Source organism: Equus quagga, chromosome 14, assembly GCF_021613505.1.
Source record: "Equus quagga isolate Etosha38 chromosome 14, UCLA_HA_Equagga_1.0, whole genome shotgun sequence".
Lineage (NCBI taxonomy): Eukaryota > Metazoa > Chordata > Mammalia > Perissodactyla > Equidae > Equus > Equus quagga.
Window position 1 is genome coordinate 96,854,889 of NC_060280.1, and position 17,960 is coordinate 96,872,848.

Consider the following 17,960-nt stretch of genomic DNA (forward strand, 5'->3'; position numbering starts at 1 on the left):
GCAGGCTCTGATTGGCTGGCCAGGGTCAGGTGCCCATCTCTGGACCAATCATTTACTAGGGCCTGCCTTCTAAAGGCGGAGCCACCCCCTCTGGCTGCAAGTGGGAAATCCCAAGGAAGGCTCTGATTGGCTGGCCATGTGGTGCAGCCCATTCCCCCCATGGGGCGGGACTTGGGTGTCCTTGATTGGCATCGTCACCAGAGCTGCATGTTGGGGGAGGAGGTTGGGGGGCTGGGTAGACAAAGCCACAAGTGACCCCTGGCGTCCTGCGTCCCCAGCGTGAGGTCCTTGAGGACCTGGGGATCCCTGGCCTGGGGGCTCTGCAAGGGCAGCGCCAGGCCGGTCTGGGTGCAGGGGGAGATGATTGGTGAGCCAAGGACGCCCTTGGTCCTTCCTGCCCTGGAAGCCCCCCACAGCCCCCAGAAGCTGTGCCCCTTCTGGGCCCACAGTGCAGCCTGCTCCCTGGCCTGGCCTGGCGAAGGTGCTGTCCGCACTCTGAGGCCCTTTACTCTAGTTCATCCAGGAGGCCAAACGCGGTCTGGAGTCAGAGTTCTGCTCCAGAATGTTCCGGAAGTGCCCGTGGCCTTGGGAAGGTCATGTCCCTCTCTGGGGCTGGATTTCTCTTCTCAAACAGGGTTGGAGGGGGGAAGTGACACTGGACCAGAGCCCTGGGGAGAAATGGGCGTTCCTGGGAAGACCCCACCCTGCTCTCCCCCCGGCCGCCGTTGTGCTGGGAGCTGCCCTGGGCTTCCTTTCCCCCCAACTCTTTATTGTGATGTTTTTGATTTTGTAGCCTGTGCGAAAACAAAGCAGGCACAGCCGCGGCGTCTCTGCCAGGCGATAGCGTGTCCCTTGCCCCCGCCTCACCCCTTCTTCCTCACACTGGTTCTCGGGGGCTGGACATCTGGACGCTGGCGGGCCCCTACAGGGGGCCAGGGGTGGGGCACAGTGATGGGAAGTCACAGGGGGCCCCTGCCCTCGCCGGTGAGGGAGCAGGAGGGCGCCGAGGCGGTCGGGGCCATCTGGGCTGGTTCCGGGCTCACGGTTAGGGAGTCCCGTGTAGAGGGCGAAAGCGGCGGCCTCGCCAGAGCAGGACTTGTGTGGGTTGGTGAGGGGCTGCTGGGCCGGCAGGGACAAGCAGGGCTGGTGACCGCAACCAGCAGGCCTCTCCTCAGTGACAGTGGGGGCCTCCCTGATGGGGTCCCATGCCGGCCATGTTGTGGGTGGGGCTGGCTGGGGGACAGCGGGCAATTTAGGGGAGGGGACCCCGGCTGGGCAGGCCCTCGTGTGAAGATGAGACGCACCACCCTCATTCTGCAGAGAGGCATGAGTGTCCACGGTGCCACATCCCCGAGCTGGGCCTGTCAGACCCCATTGCAGGGCTCCTGGTGCCCCTGCTGACCTCAGGTTCCCCTAGCCAGCTACCCACTGGTGTTTCCCAAAGCTGGTTCCCAGAACCCCAGCCTGTGCCGTGCTCTTGGGCCAAAGAGGCTTGGTCGATGCCAGGAGCTCCCTCGGCCCGTGGGAGCTGAGAAGGCCAGGTTCCCAACCCACCTGGGAGGCATTGAGCCGTGAGGGCTGTCCGGGGCAGGGGCCTGTCCACGGTTCTGGTAGGAGCCCCTTGCTCTGGCCGAGGCTGCCACCCCTCTGAGAAGTCCCCTCTCCCCGAGGCGGGCTGCACGTCTCTCTCATGGGGGCCTCGCCTTGTGTGTGGTCACGTCCTCCATCTCTAGAATGGGGGCCTCCAAGTCAGATCCTGGGGTCCTTGTGAAATGCACGTTCCCAGGCCTGGTGGGTCAGAGCCTCCGTGGGCTGGCAGTCTGCCGCTCCACGCCCGCCGTCCCCCTGCCCCATCTGGAGCCCTGCGTATGTACTGAGGACACATTCATCTTCACTGTGACCCTGGCAGCCGATTCTGCCGTGCAGACGGGGAAACGGAAGCACAGAGCGGTTAAGTAACTCCCAGGTGACCCAGCGTGTACCTGGACCATGGAGCCCTGGCTCTTGACCCCGGCACAGCTGGGCCAGGGCCGGGCATGCCTCCCCCTGACTCCGCACCCCTCTGTTTCAGGACGCCATGCTGCACTACCCGTGGTGGCCCACCTGCTCGCCCTCGCCGTATGCAGCCTTCTCCAGTGAGAGCCAGTAAGTGCCCTGGGTCCCGGGTCTGAGTGTGTCCTGCTGGCTGGCCTCCACCCCCCTCCCTGGGGCCTTTGCTCCGTAGTCATGGGTTAAACGAAAATAGAGCTACAGCTGGGGGGCTTCAGCATCCTGCTGAGGGGCCCGTGGGCCGGGCCTTGGCTGCATGGCAGCTGAGACTGACCAGCTGTGATCTGTCTCCGTGAGAACCGGCCAGGGGGGCAGGGCAGAGGGGTGGGAATGAGGAACCGGGGAGGGTGATGCCAGGCTGCAGGAGGTGAGAAACTTCAGGGCTAAAAGGAGCTGGGAGGGCACCTTCCTGTGGAGGGCAACAGTGGGCTGGGTTTTGAAGAGTAAGTAGGAGTTTGTCAGGGCATGCAGGTCCAGAACCAGGCCACAGAATGTCCTGTGCAAAGGGCCTAGAAGCACACACACACAGAACCGCGGGGCTTTCCCGGTGCACTGCATGCAGAGTGGGGAGGGCTGTGCCCCTACGCCCGGCTGCTCACTTTCTGCCATCTCTCCCTCCAGCCCGTTCGTGAACTCCGCCTCCTGCATCGTGGACCAGCCCTGCACAGACACCAGCTACGGCCCAGCGGCTGCCGCCTCCAGCTTCCTACCAAAGAGCGGAGACTTTCCTCAGGTAGGAGGCGGGCCCAGCACCCGCCCGGGCGGCCCCTGCCGCATCTCAGGGCGGCCCGCGACCTCGGCTCACCGTGGGCCACGTGGGTTTCTCCGGTGCCATGGGGACGTGGCTTGTGTTTTGGGAACAGCCGTGCCCCGTGCCCCCACCCGGCCGGGAGCTCCTGAATCGCTGTCTCACTTTCTGGATCCGTCACAGGCGACTTCCCCACCGCGGGAAAGCCGGGTCGGAGGTCACGTAACAAAGGACGGGAGCCCGTCCTGTTGTGTGTGGGTTCCAGGCCGGGTCCCAGAGCGCCGAGTCACCTTTCCCAAACCTCAGCGCCCCCTCCCTGCCCGCGGAGGCCCCGCGCTCGCCCCACCTGGCACCTTAGCATCTCCGTGAGGGTCTGTGTGCCGCCTGCCGCGTCGCCCGCCAGGTCCAAACGCCGCAGCCAGTGCTTACATCCGAAAACCTCAGCAGCCGTCTCAAAACGTGACCCCCGCGAGATGGAGGGAGAGAGGAGACTTCATTTCCTTCTCTCGGGGGTGTGGGGCGGCTCGGCACCCCTGAGGAATCGGGCGACCCACCCTCGCGGCCTTGCCCCCGGGTTCTCGTGTGGCGCCCGTGTCTGCTCACGGCAGGCGGCCCCTCGAGGACCAAACGCCGGAGATCACTTGTCGGAAAGAGCCCAAGCGCTGGATGCTGCTGGCGCCTGAGCTCTGCCGCGGCCGACCTGGGGCCTGCGGGGGGCCGAGCAGTGCTGGGATTCCCGCAAAAGGTTCAATACTCGGTGACCAAGTGGGTTCCCGCAGCCAGGGGCGCCCCGGTGTGCAGTTTGGGAGCCGTCCTGCTGGGACGGCGCCCGTAGAGGAGTGAGGGGCGCCTGGCGCTCGTTTCCCCTGTAAAGCGGGCACGTGGCGCCCACTGGGTGACAGGCTGTGGGAGGCCCAGCACACACTGGCCGGTTCAGACCTGCTGGACTTGCCCGGACCCTGACCAGGCTGTCCAGCCGACTCACACCCGTGGAGCCCGGCCCCCTTTCTGTCCCAGGGGCCGCGGCAGGACCAGGCAGACAGCGAGACTGAGGATCTGCTGCAGTGGCCAGTGCGCCCCCGAGTCAGGGCCACCTGGGTCCTCAGGACAGGACTTTGTTTGGAACTAGGGTCTCTGCAAGTGTAATGAACTGAAGAGGAAGCTGGGGTGACCCCGGGGCGCTCTGAATCCAGCGGGTCCGTATGGACAGAAGAGGAGACGCAGGCACGGAGCAGAGGCCGCAGGACGGCGGAGCCCAAGGGCCAGGCGATGGGGCACAGGCTGGGCCGCGTGGGCCGGAAGAGGCAGGAAGGGCCCTCCCCGGGCTCTCGGGGCTGTGGGAGCGAACGTGTCTGCGTGGAACCCATGCGTTGGTGACCCTTTTTTGGCTGCCTGGAAAACAACGTGGGCCTTCCAGGCACACACGTTTCCTCCACTGACCACCGGCGCAAGAGGACACCCTTGGCCTCCCCGTGGGACGTGCTCGGCCTCTGCGAGAGGAGGGCTCCGTGGGGCTCAGCCTCCGAGGGCGCCCTGGCTGGTGGCCCGAGACCCTCTCCCCGTCGCTGCGTCTGTGCCGTTTGCTCGTCCGCAGGACTCCGGGGCTGGCACCCGCGCCTAGCTCCCAGCTCCTTGGAGCTCTGGTTAAATTCCCCTCCACCGGGTACCCAACATGACTCCACGTCCACACTTGTCTCTGACGCCTTTTCCTCAGCTGGGGCGTCACCTGCTGTATAGACGAGGACACTGAGGCACGGGGCATGCAGAGTTTGGGGCCAGCGGGAGCCTTTGGGGGCTCTGCCTGTGGCCACCCACCCCCAGCCCCCCACCCGTGCTCGCCCCCCCCATCGATCTCTAATGCATTTGGCTCCCACCGCCTCCCCGGCTCTGCCAAGAATCGACACGGTTTCTCGGGCTGAGACTCCCTTGGGGCGCCTCGGCCGCTTCCCGCCGCACGATGGGGGAGGCGCTGCCCAGAGTCGCCCCTCGTTGCAGGTCGGCCGCCTCCACCCCCCAGGTGTTTCTTGGTGCCTGCTGAGTGCTGCTGCGGCCCTCACTCCACCCGCCCCTGCTGGGGGCAGCTAGACCCAGACCTGCCTTTCAAAGCAGCAGAAGGTCCTCCAGACAAAGTATCACCCCGATGCCAAGTGTGGGATCCGACGGGCGTGAGACCAGAGTTCATTTAGGGGCAGCGGTCTCCAGGCCCTGTCAGTCAGCGACCCCTGGGCCTGCCACTCAGGCGGGAAAGAGGCCAGAGCCTGGCACTCGAGGCCCTTCACAGATCAGCTGCGGCCCACCGGACCCACCACAGACACCCTCTGCTCCTGGTTCATGGCATCGTCATGGCAGCCAGCTCAGGGACAGCCCCAAAGATGTCCCTGTCCTCATCCCGATCACCTTACGAGGCAGAGGGGACTCTGCAGACGGGTTAAGTCGAGGCCCCTGGGATGGGGGTGACCCTGGATTCCCGGGGCCCAGGGTCACCCCGGGGTCCTGAGCAGAGGGAGGCAGGAGGGTCAGAGACAGAGATGGAGACGCTGCGCTGCTGGCCGTGCAGATGGAGGAAGGGGCCCCAAGCCCAGGACGCGGAGCCTCTGGAAGCTGGAGGAGGCGGGACACGCTCCTCCCCTGGGGCCTCTGGGGGGACCCGCCCTGCCTGCCCCGGGGTTCAGCCCCGTGGGACCCTGTCGGACTCCCGACGCCAGGACTGTGAGGTAATAAACGTTTGTTGTTTTAAGCCACCAAGTTTGCAGTACCTTATTACAGCGGTGGCTGGAAACCAACATGCCTGCGAAGCCCTCCTGTGAGTCGTGGCACGTTCTAGAAACATTCCCAGCTGCCGTGTAAATCAGAAGGAACTGGAATCGGAAACCCAGAGCTGGTCTGGGGGTGAGCAGTGAACATAACCCCACAGGTCTTAAACCTCCCAGTAACTAAACTTGAGCTCTGAGTTCCCTGGCGGCCAATGCAAAAAGAGAAAGGAGTTGACCTGTGTGATTCTTGTCACCTACAAAGAGAAAGCTGCTCCCCCGTTTCCCTTTGGGGCTTGGAGCACTTCCCCTGTGGTCCCCACACCTGTGGTTGGTGTTGGCCCTGGCTTCACTGAGCTCTCGCTCCTTCTCTTGTCACCTGGGCTGAATCACAGAACCTCTGGGGACCTTGGTCGCTCCGTTGATCCTGCCCATAAGCCTGCCCAGGCCTAGGCCCCCTGGGGGCAGGTTGACTACGCTACCATGTGGAGTCCCCCTGGGAGGTCCCAGAACCAGGGCCCGGGTTCCACTGCGGGAGGCCCCCCCGTGCACCCCGAGGTTGTCTGACCATTTAGTTCCAACACTGTTTTCTGTACGATTGAAGATTGTCACGACAAAAAGAATTTTGAAATACTCCAGATTTACAGAAAAGTTGTAAAAACAGCCCCAGGGATTCCTGAGCGCCCTCACTCAGTCCTCTGGCTCCCCCTGCACGTCATGTGTGATGTGACGTCCCACGTCCCCGAGTCCTCACTGTCACGAGTGACTAGGCCAGGGCCCCGGACGCACGCGGCATAAGGCTCGGAGGGGACGCTTGGTCATTGGCAGAGCGTCCCTCGGCCTGGGTTGGCCTGGAGTCCTCGCGCTGAGGCGGGGGTTCCGCATTCTCGGCAGGAATCCCACTGATGGGTGGCTGTGTCCTTGGCGTGGTGTCCCCGGGCCCCAGTGCCGATGCGTCTCGTTGCTGGTGGTGGTGACCATGATCCTGGATGGGGCGGCCTCCACCGTGTCCTTCCCCTGGCCACCGACAGGTCGTTCCTCTCCCCTCGTCCTGGGAGAGGCCAGGAGGCTATGCAGGTCCCCGGCCCCGCGTGCTGGGGATGGGATGGCCTTACCATTGTCCATCGGTGGGTGCCGTCTGCACCAACTGTCCCTGAGGTGTCTGTGGCGGCGCTCGAACCCTCGCTCCTCTGTGCTTCCCCGCTGGCGGCGTCTGCGGGAGAGCTGGCCCTCCTTCATTCGGTCATTGTTAGTGACAGCGTGGGCTCACGGGCTGTCACTGTCCACTGCCCATCACCCAGGGCTACCTGTGGCCCTCTGCGGCCCCATCAGCACGTCCTCCCCTGCCGCGGCCCCCACGCCACCCACTTCCCTGAGGATGGGCCTCCTCTCTTTCCGACTTCCTTGGCACAGAGCCACTCGGGCTCCTGCGTCCCTGGTTGTTGACCTGAACAGCTCCAGGGGCCCCTCGTGGGGTTTCCCACCCAGGTGTGCTGTGCATTGGGGGGTGTGCTGTGCGGCTTCTTTTCATTATTTTTTAATTGAGATATTATCCACATATCATGTGATTCGGTGACTTTTAGTAAATTCACAGGGTTGTGCAGCCGTTCCCCTAATTCCAGAACACTCCATCCCCCAAAAGAACCCCGTCCCCACCAGCATCACCCCCCCCCCCCCCCCCCCCCCCGGCCCCCCCCAGCCCCCCCTCTGTCTGTGGATCTCCCTGTTCTGGACGTTTCACATCAATGGAATCACACGCCGTGTGTCCTTCTGTGTCTGCTTCTCTCCCTGAGCATCGTGTGTTCAGGTCCGTCCACGTGCAGCTCTGTCAGGGCCTCGCTCCTCTTCACGGCTGCAGCGTGTGGGGGGCCACGTGTGGATCCATAATCCACTGATGGACATTTGGGTGTTTCCACTTTTTGGCGATTCTGAATTGTCCTGCTGTGAACATCTCTGTACAGGCTTTTGCGTGGACGTATGTTGCAGACGTGGCTGATCCGATTGGGGGGCTATTTGGGGACATCTAGGGGTCAGGGTTGGGGTTGAGGGACTCAGCAATCCAGACCCGCCTCATGCCTCCAGCCCTCACTGCCCCTGCCCCTCCACACCGTCCTCTGGTTCCGCCATGCTGGTCTCTGGGTCCTGGCTGTAGGCTGGCCGCCCTGCCCTCCCTCGCTGGCCCCCAGCGCCTGTCCCCCACCACCCTGCACGCTTGTTCCCCCGGAGCAGGTGCCACCCTGACAACATTCTCTCCCACGCGCCGAGCCCCCCTCACACAACCAGCAGGGCGGGCGTCCACCCCGAGGGTCCCCTCCAGGCATCTCCACCGGGCCCTGCGTCCACCCGTAAGGACGCTTTCCATATGCCAGCCCAGGGCTTCTGGGAAGCCAGGATGAGGTCACAGCCCAGAAAAGTGCTTTGCAAACTCTCGGCAGCTCCCCACCGGCGAGGGGCGGGCGGCATCGACTGCTCTGCAGATGGATTCGCGGGATCAGAGGCCTCGGCGCCCCCGCCAGCGGGTTCCCAGTAGTTACTGGCACTGGCGGGAGCAGGCGCAAGCTCCTCCTCACAGGAGGCCCTGGGTTCGCAGGGGCCCAGGCCCCTCGTGCTGTGGTCTGCGCTGAGGCCCAGTAGGAGCAGGGGCGTGGGTGTCTCGGGTGGGTGGGGGGGGGGTCTCTGCAGGGAAACTGAGGCACCGGGAACCAGGGACAAGGAGGTGGGGAGGGTTCAGGGGGCTGCCAGCTGCCCCAGAGCAGGTTCTCCTAGAGGGAACCCTGCAGCAAGCCCTGCGTCAGGGTCCCACTGAACGAGGGCTCCAGCCCTCTTGGCTGTGCCGGCTCGGGTCGCTGGGCAGCCAAATGAGCGTCCCGGGGCCACCCCAACACAGCACCACCCACCGGGTGGCTCAAACCACAGAGATGTGCCCCTCATGGTTCTGGAAGTCCCAGGTCAAGGGGCGCAGGGCCGCGCTCCCTCCGCAGGCTCCAGGGGAGGGTCCTTCCTGCCTCTTCCGGCTCTGGGGCTCCAGACGTCCTTGGCTTGTGGCTGCGTCACCCCCTCCCTCCCCTGTCGTCACTTGCTCTTCTGTGTCCAAATGTTCCTCTTCCTGTAAGGACACCTGTCATTGCAGTGGGGCCGCCCCACTCCAGCATGACCTCATCTTAACGACCCGTCTGCAAAGACCTCGTCTCCAGACGAGATTCCCTTCACAGGTCTCAGAGGTCAGGCCTCAAGCATGTCGTTTTGAGGGGCATAGTTCAAGCTTTCAGAGCGGGAACATTCTAGCAGCGAGGTGAGCCTGAGGGCCGTGCCATGCCCTCCCACCCGTCTGCCGGTGCGTGCTGCCCACCCCTCCCTTGGCCTCAGTTTCCTTTGCTGCACCTCGGGGCTGGCCAATGGGGCTGAGCCCTAACTGTGCTTGGGGGTGGGTCATTAGATGTGGGAGAAGCGGGCCGAGGCAGGTGGGGACGGCCAGGCGGCGAGAGCCCCAGAGAGCCCCTCTGTGCCCAACCTGGCCACGTGGCGGAGGGGCGGCCCGGGGGCCAGAGAGGGTCCCGCCAGCAGGGCAGCCCCCCAGCTCAGACAGCCAGACAGGGACGGAGCCACATCCTGGGGGTCACCGAGTTTGACCTCTCCTGGGGCCTCTGCCCGGACCTGGTTCAGCCCCTCCACCCCCGTCCAGTCCCATCGCAGACCCATAGCCCGTGGCCGCCAGGGTGGGCACAGCCGCCAGGTGGGCGGGCGAGGTGGCCGGGTGCCCAGCGGGTAAGGACCCCCAGGCGGGGCCTCTCCTTGTCGTGGGACCCCCAGCCATCCCCTGGCTTCCCCGTCTCCTCAGTGTCACCTTGCCGGTTGGCCAGCTGTCTGGTGACGAGATATGGGGGCCAGACACAGTTTAGAAACTTTGCTGGCAACTTGCAAATCTTACGTCACTTAAATCTATTAACATGTTTGTGTTTATGCTTTTGTACATTTTCTTTTCATTTCAGTTTCTAGTAGTTTTTTCTGAAGTTGAGGTTAAGTTTGCATATTTTAAAATTCACCATTTTAAAGTATTTTCAAAGCTGTGTATTCATCACCTTTATGTAATTCCAGAATATTCCATCACCCTAGAAGAAACCCTGCCCCATCAGCATCAGCCCCACCCCCTCCCCAGCCCCTGGCCGCCACGAGCCCACTCTCTGTCTGTGGATCTGCCTGTTCTGGACGTTTCACGTCCATGGGGTCACACGCCGTGTGTCCTTCTGTGTCTGCTTCTCTCCCTAAGCGTCGTGTGTGCAGGTCCCTCCACGTGCAGCCGTGTCAGGGCCTCGCTCCCCTTCACGGCTGTGTCTTATTTCAGCGTGTGGGGGGACACGTGTGTGGATCCATTCACCTGTCGATGGACACTGGGGTTGTGTCTGGCTGTTGTGCATTGTGCAACGGTGGTGCACGTGTGCAGGTCTGTGTGCAGGTCCATGTGGACACGTGTGCGTTTCTCTCGGGCGCATGCCTGGGAGCGGAATTGCAGGCCATGGTGACCGCTGAGCTTCCTGAGCACCTGCTGACCGTCCCAGGGAGACTGCCTGCCCCTTGTTCCACCTCCTCGATCCTCCAGCACTGGCTCCCGGGTCTGAGCCGGCCCCCAGCGTGTGTGGACAGGGTCAGCTGGGGTCTGCGCACGTCTCCCTGTGGTCCCCACGCTGTCTTTGTCTGGCTTGGTGACCCAGCCATAGTGGCTGCGGCATGGCAGGGTGTTCAGCCGCAATCGCTCCCTTGTGGGGGTTTGTGTTGCCCCATGGCTGTGGGTGGGGACAGGGCGGGGGCTGCCAGGGTGGCCTCCTTGCATCTGCCGTGTCGGACCCCACGACCACGCGTTCCCGTGTGCGCCCGTGACTGCTGGGCAGGAGCAGGGAGGCGCGCCTGCCAGCCCCTCCTTGCGGCTGAGTGACGGCCCTGACGTCAGAGCCGTCCCTGAAAGCAGGTGTTCTGCAACGAACAGTTGTTTCCTGAGGGACGGGTGTCTGTGCCACACCCACCAGCCCTGCCTGCCACCCGCCCTCTGTGCTGAGCTGAGGGTCACCGAGCAGGCGGGGAGGGGAAGAACGGGGCCTCCAGGGACACCCGGTCCCTTGGCAGGGCTCCAGGAGAAGGAGCAGGGTGGGAACCCTCCAGATGGGGGCACAGCACGGGCAAAGGCCCTGGGGTGAGCCCCGGGAGGCCGGTGTTGGCCTCGGGTCCAGGCTCAGGAGCTGCAGGCTGGGCCTGGGGGGCGTGGGAGGTGGAGAGGTGGGCTGGACCTGTTTCTTCTCTGTGACGCAGGGGCCTGTGCCCCTTAGAGTCACGGTTGTGGGTACACGGGGACCAGCTGCGGGTCCCTGCCCAGCTTAGCTGGCAAGGGGGGCAGGTGAGCAGAACCCAGTGCACCAGCAGTCTGGGGAAACCGAGGCCAGGGCCGGGAGGAGCCTGCCTGGGCCTCCCAGCCGGGCCCTCAAGTGCCTGCGGGGGTCTGGCCACAGCCTCGGGGGGCTGGCCGGCGGGGTGCGCCTGTGGGGGGCGGGCGGGCGGGCGGCGTTGTTGACAGCCGTCTGTGGCTAGATTCCGCCCCGTACAGTAATTCTCCGCGCTCTGCCAGGAATCGCCCTGACTTACCAGGCAGGCATCATTTCCTGAAAGTCAGCCGGCCTGAGGGGAAGTCGGCGCCCGGGGTGACTAAACCAACATGTAAATGCAGCTGGGCTGAGAGCGAGCTTCCGCCGCCGGCCGCGGTCATGCGGGAGCCGCTCCCGCCGCCAGCCAGGACACCCGGCGGCCACGCCATGTCCCAGCTGCAGCTCTGGCTGCAGTTCGCGGCTCTCAACAAGGTAACACACCGGCCGCTCTGCTCGGCGCCGGCTCCGGCTCTGGGGGGCGGGACCCGGCCCCCGGCCCCCTGGCTCCACCTGTGGAACTGCTGGGACCCACCGAGCTGGGGCCCCCTCCTCTCCGCCCTGTTCCCGCCTGCTTTCTGGCAGCGAGTGATGTGGGGACCCTGGGCTTGTGGGACGGCCCCGGAGGACGGCCCAGGAGGACGGCCTCAAAACGAAAGTGCTTGTTGTGGCGGGAGGGGACAGCCACATGCCGCACCCCCCCGCACGTCTTGCCCCCCCCCCCCATTGTTCCTGCCCCGAGGCTCCTGGGAGCGTCGGGACCTTGAGTGTCTTGTGGGCTCTCGGTGTCCTCAGAGTCGCCGTGCGAGGTGGGGGGGCGCCTTTGTGGTTGGCTCTGGCTGACAGGTGGGAACAGGTCTCGTCCCTCTGTGGGCTCCCACGGACCCAGGCGGGCGTCCAGCTGCCGGGAGTGAGAAAACCCGTCTGTGCAGGGTGTCTGGGGTCGGCTTCCCGGGCCGAGAGGGATGCTGAGCATCTGAAGCCCCACGGGGGAGGCCCAGAGCCACATCTTGGGGGACCATCCGTCCCACTTGGTTGAGGCCGCAGGGCTACTGCATGGGCAACTCCACGGGGTCCCGCCAGCTCCTCGCCTGGTCTAGGGACCCCCGAAATGCTGGACATACGGGCACAGCAGCTGGTGACACCATGCCCTCCTGGTCCCTCAGAACTGTCAGGGGTGCCAGCCAGCTCCCTGCCCACTCGGGGGCTGCATGGAAGGAGCCAGGTGGGGGCCTGTGGTCCTGGGAGGAGGCACTTGGGGTGGGGGCCCGGGGGGGCGATCTGGGCTGGGCGTACCTTGGAGGGCTGCTGGGTGTCAGGGCCCCACGCAGGCGGGCCGGCAGCCTGTGAGGCAGGGTCCACTCTCACCCCCACCCACACGGGTGAGCTGGGAGGGACCCCTGGGAACCCCACCTCCCCCTGACCCCCGGTGACCACGTGCGGCCCCACCTCCCCTCACCTCTCGATTCTCACTGGCCGGTTGGTCAGGGCATCTGGTGGCTGCAGTGTCCACAGGGTGAGGAGAGAGCCCCCACTTTTTAAACAGGCTTTATCTCAGAGGAGTTCAGGAGTCACGGAGACGGCGGGAAGGCGGCTCGGAGCCCCCCGTTGCTCACGCCGCACGCTGGAGCCGGACATGCTCCTGGCGCTGAGCCGGGGCTGGTGCATTTCGTGAACCCGGGGCCCCGCTTTCCTCGCACTCCTGTGTTCTCCTGGGGTCCTCCCCTGTCCTGGGACCCCATTGGGACCCCATGTGGCACGCAGGCACCACGGCTCCTCAGTCCTCTCTGGGCCAGGACGGTTCCTGTGACGTCCCTCGCATGGATGCCCAGGGCCATCGGAAGAGGCACTGGGCAGGAGTGGGCAGGACGCCCTCCCTGGGGTCCATCTCCTGTTTTCTCAGGACCCACTGAAGGGCAATAGGTTATTGGGAGGAAGACCTCCGGGGGTATGTGTCCTGCCGTCCACGTGGCTCCTCGCTGCTGGGGGTCCCTGAGCTCCTGGTGGGGGCTGCTCGGGCCCCTACGTTGGGGTCCCCCCTCTGCACCGTCCTTGGGAAGGCCCACCGTGTGCAGCCCTTACAGAGGGTGGGGTACTCTGAGCAACGCCCTTTGCTGGTCCTCCTCCTCTGCCCTTGTCAGGGCTGGACCCCGCGGTCCTGCCCACCATGTGGTGACTGTTGGGCCCTTGGGAAGCAGGGCCTCCAACTTGACGGCCCCGGGGGCTGTTGTCACGCAGGCTCGGGTGGCGCCCACTGGGAAGGCCACACTCAGATGTGGCCCCAGAGGGATTCTGCAGACACACGCGGCCACCTCCCCTGTACCCAGACCCCACCTGGCCTGCCTGCAGGGATCTCTGGGGTCTCTGCTCCATCACTTCACGGGGGGCCAGGTGGCTGGCTTCCGTGACCTGGCCTTTCCTGGCATCGTCCACTATACTCAGGCCGGGCCACCTTGGACCCCAGCTGCCCTCGGATGGGGTGGAGCCCAGAGGAGGTCCCAGCAGGCAGAGAGCAAGCCTCAGGGTAGGCAGGGCCAGACCTGCACACCGCTGCCTCAGTTTCCCCCCAAGAAGGCTGCTCTGGCCAGTTGTCACTTTCGTGTGAGGGTGCCGGGTGCCCCGAGGTATGTCATGGTGCACCCCTTCTGCTCCTGGGGCTGGCGTGCCCTCCTGCGTCTGTCTTGAGCTTAGGGGTGGGGCTTCATAAACCTTCCCAGGCCACCCGTGCCCAAGCCGGTCCTGCCAGCTGCCATCTGTCTCCCGATCGGGCAGCTGCAGGCCTCACCTCCTCGCCTGGACTTGCCCAGGACACCGCTGGGCCCTGCCGGCTGGAGTTGTGGTGGGGAGGCTGGGGTGTGCCCCTGGGTTCTGTGCTGGATGGAGCCAGGGGCAGGGGCGAGGAGAGGCCTGTGGTCAGAGCTCTCTCCTTGCACCCCACAGGAGTGAGCGGTCACCCCCTTCCCCTGCACGGGTGGCCAAGGCATCCTGGGGCCGGTGGGAGGCATCCTGTCAAAGCCCCCAGCCTCACACCAGCTGACTTGGCCAAGAGTGGTCTTTCCCACATGGCCCCTGACCCCCGGCCAGCACCAGGACTGACCCTAGCCCGTGGATGGGCAGACCGAGGCTCCTGCATCCGGGCAGACCGAGGCTCCTGCATCCAGCCAACCCTAGGGAGGCTGCTGGGTGGGCCTGGTCCCATCCCCTCACCCCCATGTGCGCCGGTGTCTGAGCACAGAGCCCTGGGAAGCTGGATGGTGTCACCTGGAGCCAGCCTCCCACCCCAGGAATAGGGATCTGATTCTGACACAGATCGATGGGAGGGGACTCACGGGGGGCGTGGGGCAGGCCTGGCACAGGCCGGGCCGGGGACTTGTTCTCAGTGATCTGCCCTCTGCCCCCAGAAGCCAGCTCAGCAGTGGCCTCGAGGCCTGAGTGGGCACATCAGGCTGGGCTCTGGGCCCAGGCGTCCCCCGCCTCCCCAGAGTCCACCAATGAGCCCTAGGGCCCCGAGACACCTGCTGGTCAGCCCCGTCCGCCCTCCTGGCCTTCCCCGCTGGTTAGTGGGACACGTGCCCCCGGTGCCCCTGCTGCCCGGCCACGGCCCGTTAACGGGCCTACCTGGCTGACACGGTCATGGTGCACAGGATCTGGGGGCTCCCGGAGGGCACCCCTCCACCGCTCCTCTGTGTGGTGTCTGCCGTCCCCACCGGCCACTGCCCTGCTCGGGAACTGCTCCCGCCCACTGACCTGAAATGTGTCGGGGCCAAATGTCAACTGACCCAGCCCTCTGTAGCCACAGCTGGGCCGGCTCTGCCCACAGCAGTCAGGCTGGGAGAGTATTGGGGGCTCCCCCTGTGGGGGTCACCCTCCCTGTGGGGGGCCGCTGAGGGCTGCTGCACCTTCCCCAGCTCCGGGGCGCTCAGGGTACCTGTATGCAAAGCAGGCACCCACTGCCTTCCAGGCAGTGGGCAGCGTGGGCACCCCGACCCAGGGGGCGCTGCCGGGGACTCTGGCTGGGGTTTCATTCCCCACTGGTCCGGGAGCCCTGAGGGGCCGGTTCCTGTCTGTTCCCCCCATCTAGTGCAGGCTAGGTGCACACAAGCTCACGTTGTGTATGACCCGGGGAGGCAGGGCAGGACGGGGGCCCCCTGCCTTGCTCCCACCTCCTGACAGCCCTCCAGTGCGCCACTGCCTCCCGCTGCTGCCCGCGCGGGCTCCGGGCTCTCAGCCCTGCTTTTTTCCTTTATTGATTAAACACCTTTATCGACATGCAGTCAGGTACCGTGCGAGTCACCCACTTAAAGTGCAGAATTCAGTATTCTCAGTCTGTTCAGAGTCATGTATGTACCACCTCTATCTAGTTCCAGAACATTCCATCACCCCAAAGAGAGGCCCCGTTCCCATCAGCATCACCCCTACCCCCGGCACCCACGAGCCCGCTCTCTGTCTGTGGATCTGCCTGTTCTGGACGTTTCCCGTCCATGGGGTCGCACGCCGTGTGTCCTTCTGTGTCTGCTCTCTCTGAGCGTCGTGTGTTCAGGTCCGTCCACGTGCAGCCGTGTCAGGGCCTCGCTCCTCATCACGGCTGCATCATGTTCCAGCGTGTGGGTGGACAGGCTCCGTGCACCCCCCGCGTGTGGACACTCTCTGGGCACCCCCTCACCCGGCCTGTCTTGCAGGACTCCTCGTACCTCGATGACCTCTCCAATGCCTCCATCTTCTCCTCGTCCGTGGACTCCCTCTCCGACATCGCGGACACTCACGACTTCCTGCCTGCCGACAGCCTCAGCCAGGTGCCCACCATCTGGGACGTGAACACTGGCCCCTCCACCCACGACAAGGTGCGCACACCCCTCGGCCTCCGTGCCGGCAGCCAGCCTTGGGCCCCATCCTCAGGCTGGGGGCAGGTCCGGGCTGTTGACAGACACCGACGAGATGGTCAGTTGAGAATCGTCACGCTCCCTGTGCGGCCCAGGAAATGCAGGGCTGGGTGGGGGGAGCTCCTGCACCCGTCTCCTCACCCCTCCTCCTGCAGAAGATCCTCTCGCTGCCTCCGGTGGCTGGACCTCCACGTCCTGCTCTGTGCTGGGCCCCAGCCGTCCCCTGCCCTGCGGGGAGCCAGGGTTCACCAGGAGATGAGCAAAAAGCCATTTCCAGCACTGGTTCTCGCTCTGCCTCTGGGGGACGCTGGGCGATGCCTGGGGACATTTAGGGGGTGCTGGTGTCAAGTGGGTGGGGGCCCAGGATGCTGCTCACACCCCACAGTGCCAGGCCGGTCCCCCACAGACAGTGCTGTGGCTCTGAATATCTACAGACTGAGGGGGTGGTCCTGGGCTTGAGGAGCGGAGGTCACGTGATGGGATGGAGCCGGTGGGCTGTAGATGCCGCATTGGGCTGAGGGCTGGAGGCAGCAGCGGCAGCCAGGCCGTGTGGCAGGAGCAAGCTCCGTGGGCTCTGCGGCCACGGGGCCGTGTGCCTGGCCAGGTGGGAGCCCAGAGGGTGAGGCTGGCGGAATGAGTCCCAGGTCAGGCGGGGGTAGACCTGTTTCTCAGCCCAGCGAGGAGCGCCTCGCCAGCTTCCTGCAGGGGCTAAAGCACGGGGCGGCATCTCTGCTGCTCCTCCTGAAGGATGTGGGCGGGGGAGGAGCAGGGGGGACACAGGAGGTGGCCGGGCCCAGGGTGAGGTGAGGCCGGCCCAGAGGGGTCCCAGGTGCGAGCAGGCCATGGGTGCGCCAGGCCCAGACTCCAGGACTGGGCAGTGGGGGTGTCCGGGGAGGGAGGCAGGGCCCAAGGCCAGGCCAGGGAGCCCCACCCCATCCAGGCCTCTCCAGGGTCCTCTGCTGGGAGAGAGGGGCAGCCCTTCCAGCCGGCCCTGAGTGGAGCCCGCACGCTGGTAGACGCTGGCGGGCTACCCTGCCCAGTCATCGTGAGGGTCCTCGGCACCCTTGGGCCCCAGGAGCCCACAGGAGGGGTCTGTGACAGGACAGCAGGACAGATGGGCCTAGGAGGGGTGGGGCCGGCAGGGGGACAGGTGCCCAGAGCAGCCCGCACAGTCCCCGCCCTCGGCAGCCTCAGCAGGCCACCCAGGCCCATCCCCATCCTGGCGCAGGGGCCCAGCGGGGCAGCGGCACTGCCCACGTCTCCAGGGCACCCCCTGCTCCAGCCCATCATGGGGAACGGGAGGCCCCGGCGGCCGCGGGCGTCTGAAACCCAACGCTGCCCGCCGCCAGGAACCCTGAGTCAGCCTTCCCGGAACCGGCCTCCGTGTGTGTTTGTTTGTGTCAATTTAAAAACAAAAACAAGAGGGAACTGAGCGCAGGTCCCTGACCTTCCCGCACCTCGCTCCTATTTTATTTTCTCTTGGAGAAAGCTGGCCGTGTTCTTAAACTTCTGAATTGTAAGAGCTCAGTCGGTCATCATGTGACTGAGCCCCCGGGGGACCCTTGTCACCCCTGAGACCGTCTGTGACACACATGCGCTGGGCAAGCTCAGGCACGGTCCCCGGTCGGGACGGCGGGGTCCGCGTGGGCATGGGGTCTGGGGGGATTTCTCCATTTCTGTTTTTTTCACAGTGGAGCTATTTAGGGTGGCCACGTTGCTCTCACGATTTACATTTTTTAAGAGCGAGCGTGCTTTGGAATCTCGCAGGCCCTGGGCGCAGGTCGTGGGCCAGGACGCGCGCGTGACTCATTCCCTGTGGGTTTTGGTCTCCAGTTCCGGCCTATCTGTTTGCCACGTTGATTCCGAGACCCCGGGCAGGGCTTGTCCCCCGGCTCTGGCCGCCCCAGCTCCAGGTCGAGACTCTTAGGCCATCAGTCTCCCCAGGACTGGACACGTCCCTGCTTCAGTCATCTGTGCAACGGGGGGTTCCAGCCACTTCGCCTCACAGAGGAGCCGCCAGCCCTGGGGGCTCCCATCCACGGGGGGTGGGAGGGAACACAGGGCCTGCCCTTCGGCCCATCTGCCACGTAAATTGGGCTCCGTGTCAGTGAGAGACACGGTGTGG

General features: G+C 65.1%; 1 protein-coding gene across 6 annotated transcripts in view; it reads left to right on the forward strand.

Annotated features, from left to right (window-relative positions):
* SBNO2 (strawberry notch homolog 2) overlaps positions 1–17,960 on the forward strand; it is a 54,899-nt gene that overhangs the window by 19,653 nt on the left and 17,286 nt on the right. For 4 of the 6 annotated variants that reach the window (XM_046685287.1, XM_046685288.1, XM_046685285.1 and 1 more), the window contains exons 3-5: positions 2,072–2,145; positions 2,671–2,782; positions 15,635–15,796. In XM_046685287.1, coding sequence (XP_046541243.1) covers positions 2,072–2,145; positions 2,671–2,782; positions 15,635–15,796 — 348 coding nt within the window. Of the gene's footprint in view, positions 1–2,071; positions 2,146–2,670; positions 2,783–11,080; positions 11,391–15,634; positions 15,797–17,960 lie in introns of those variants that run through there. The other 2 variants (XM_046685289.1, XM_046685290.1) reach the window with 2 other exon arrangements.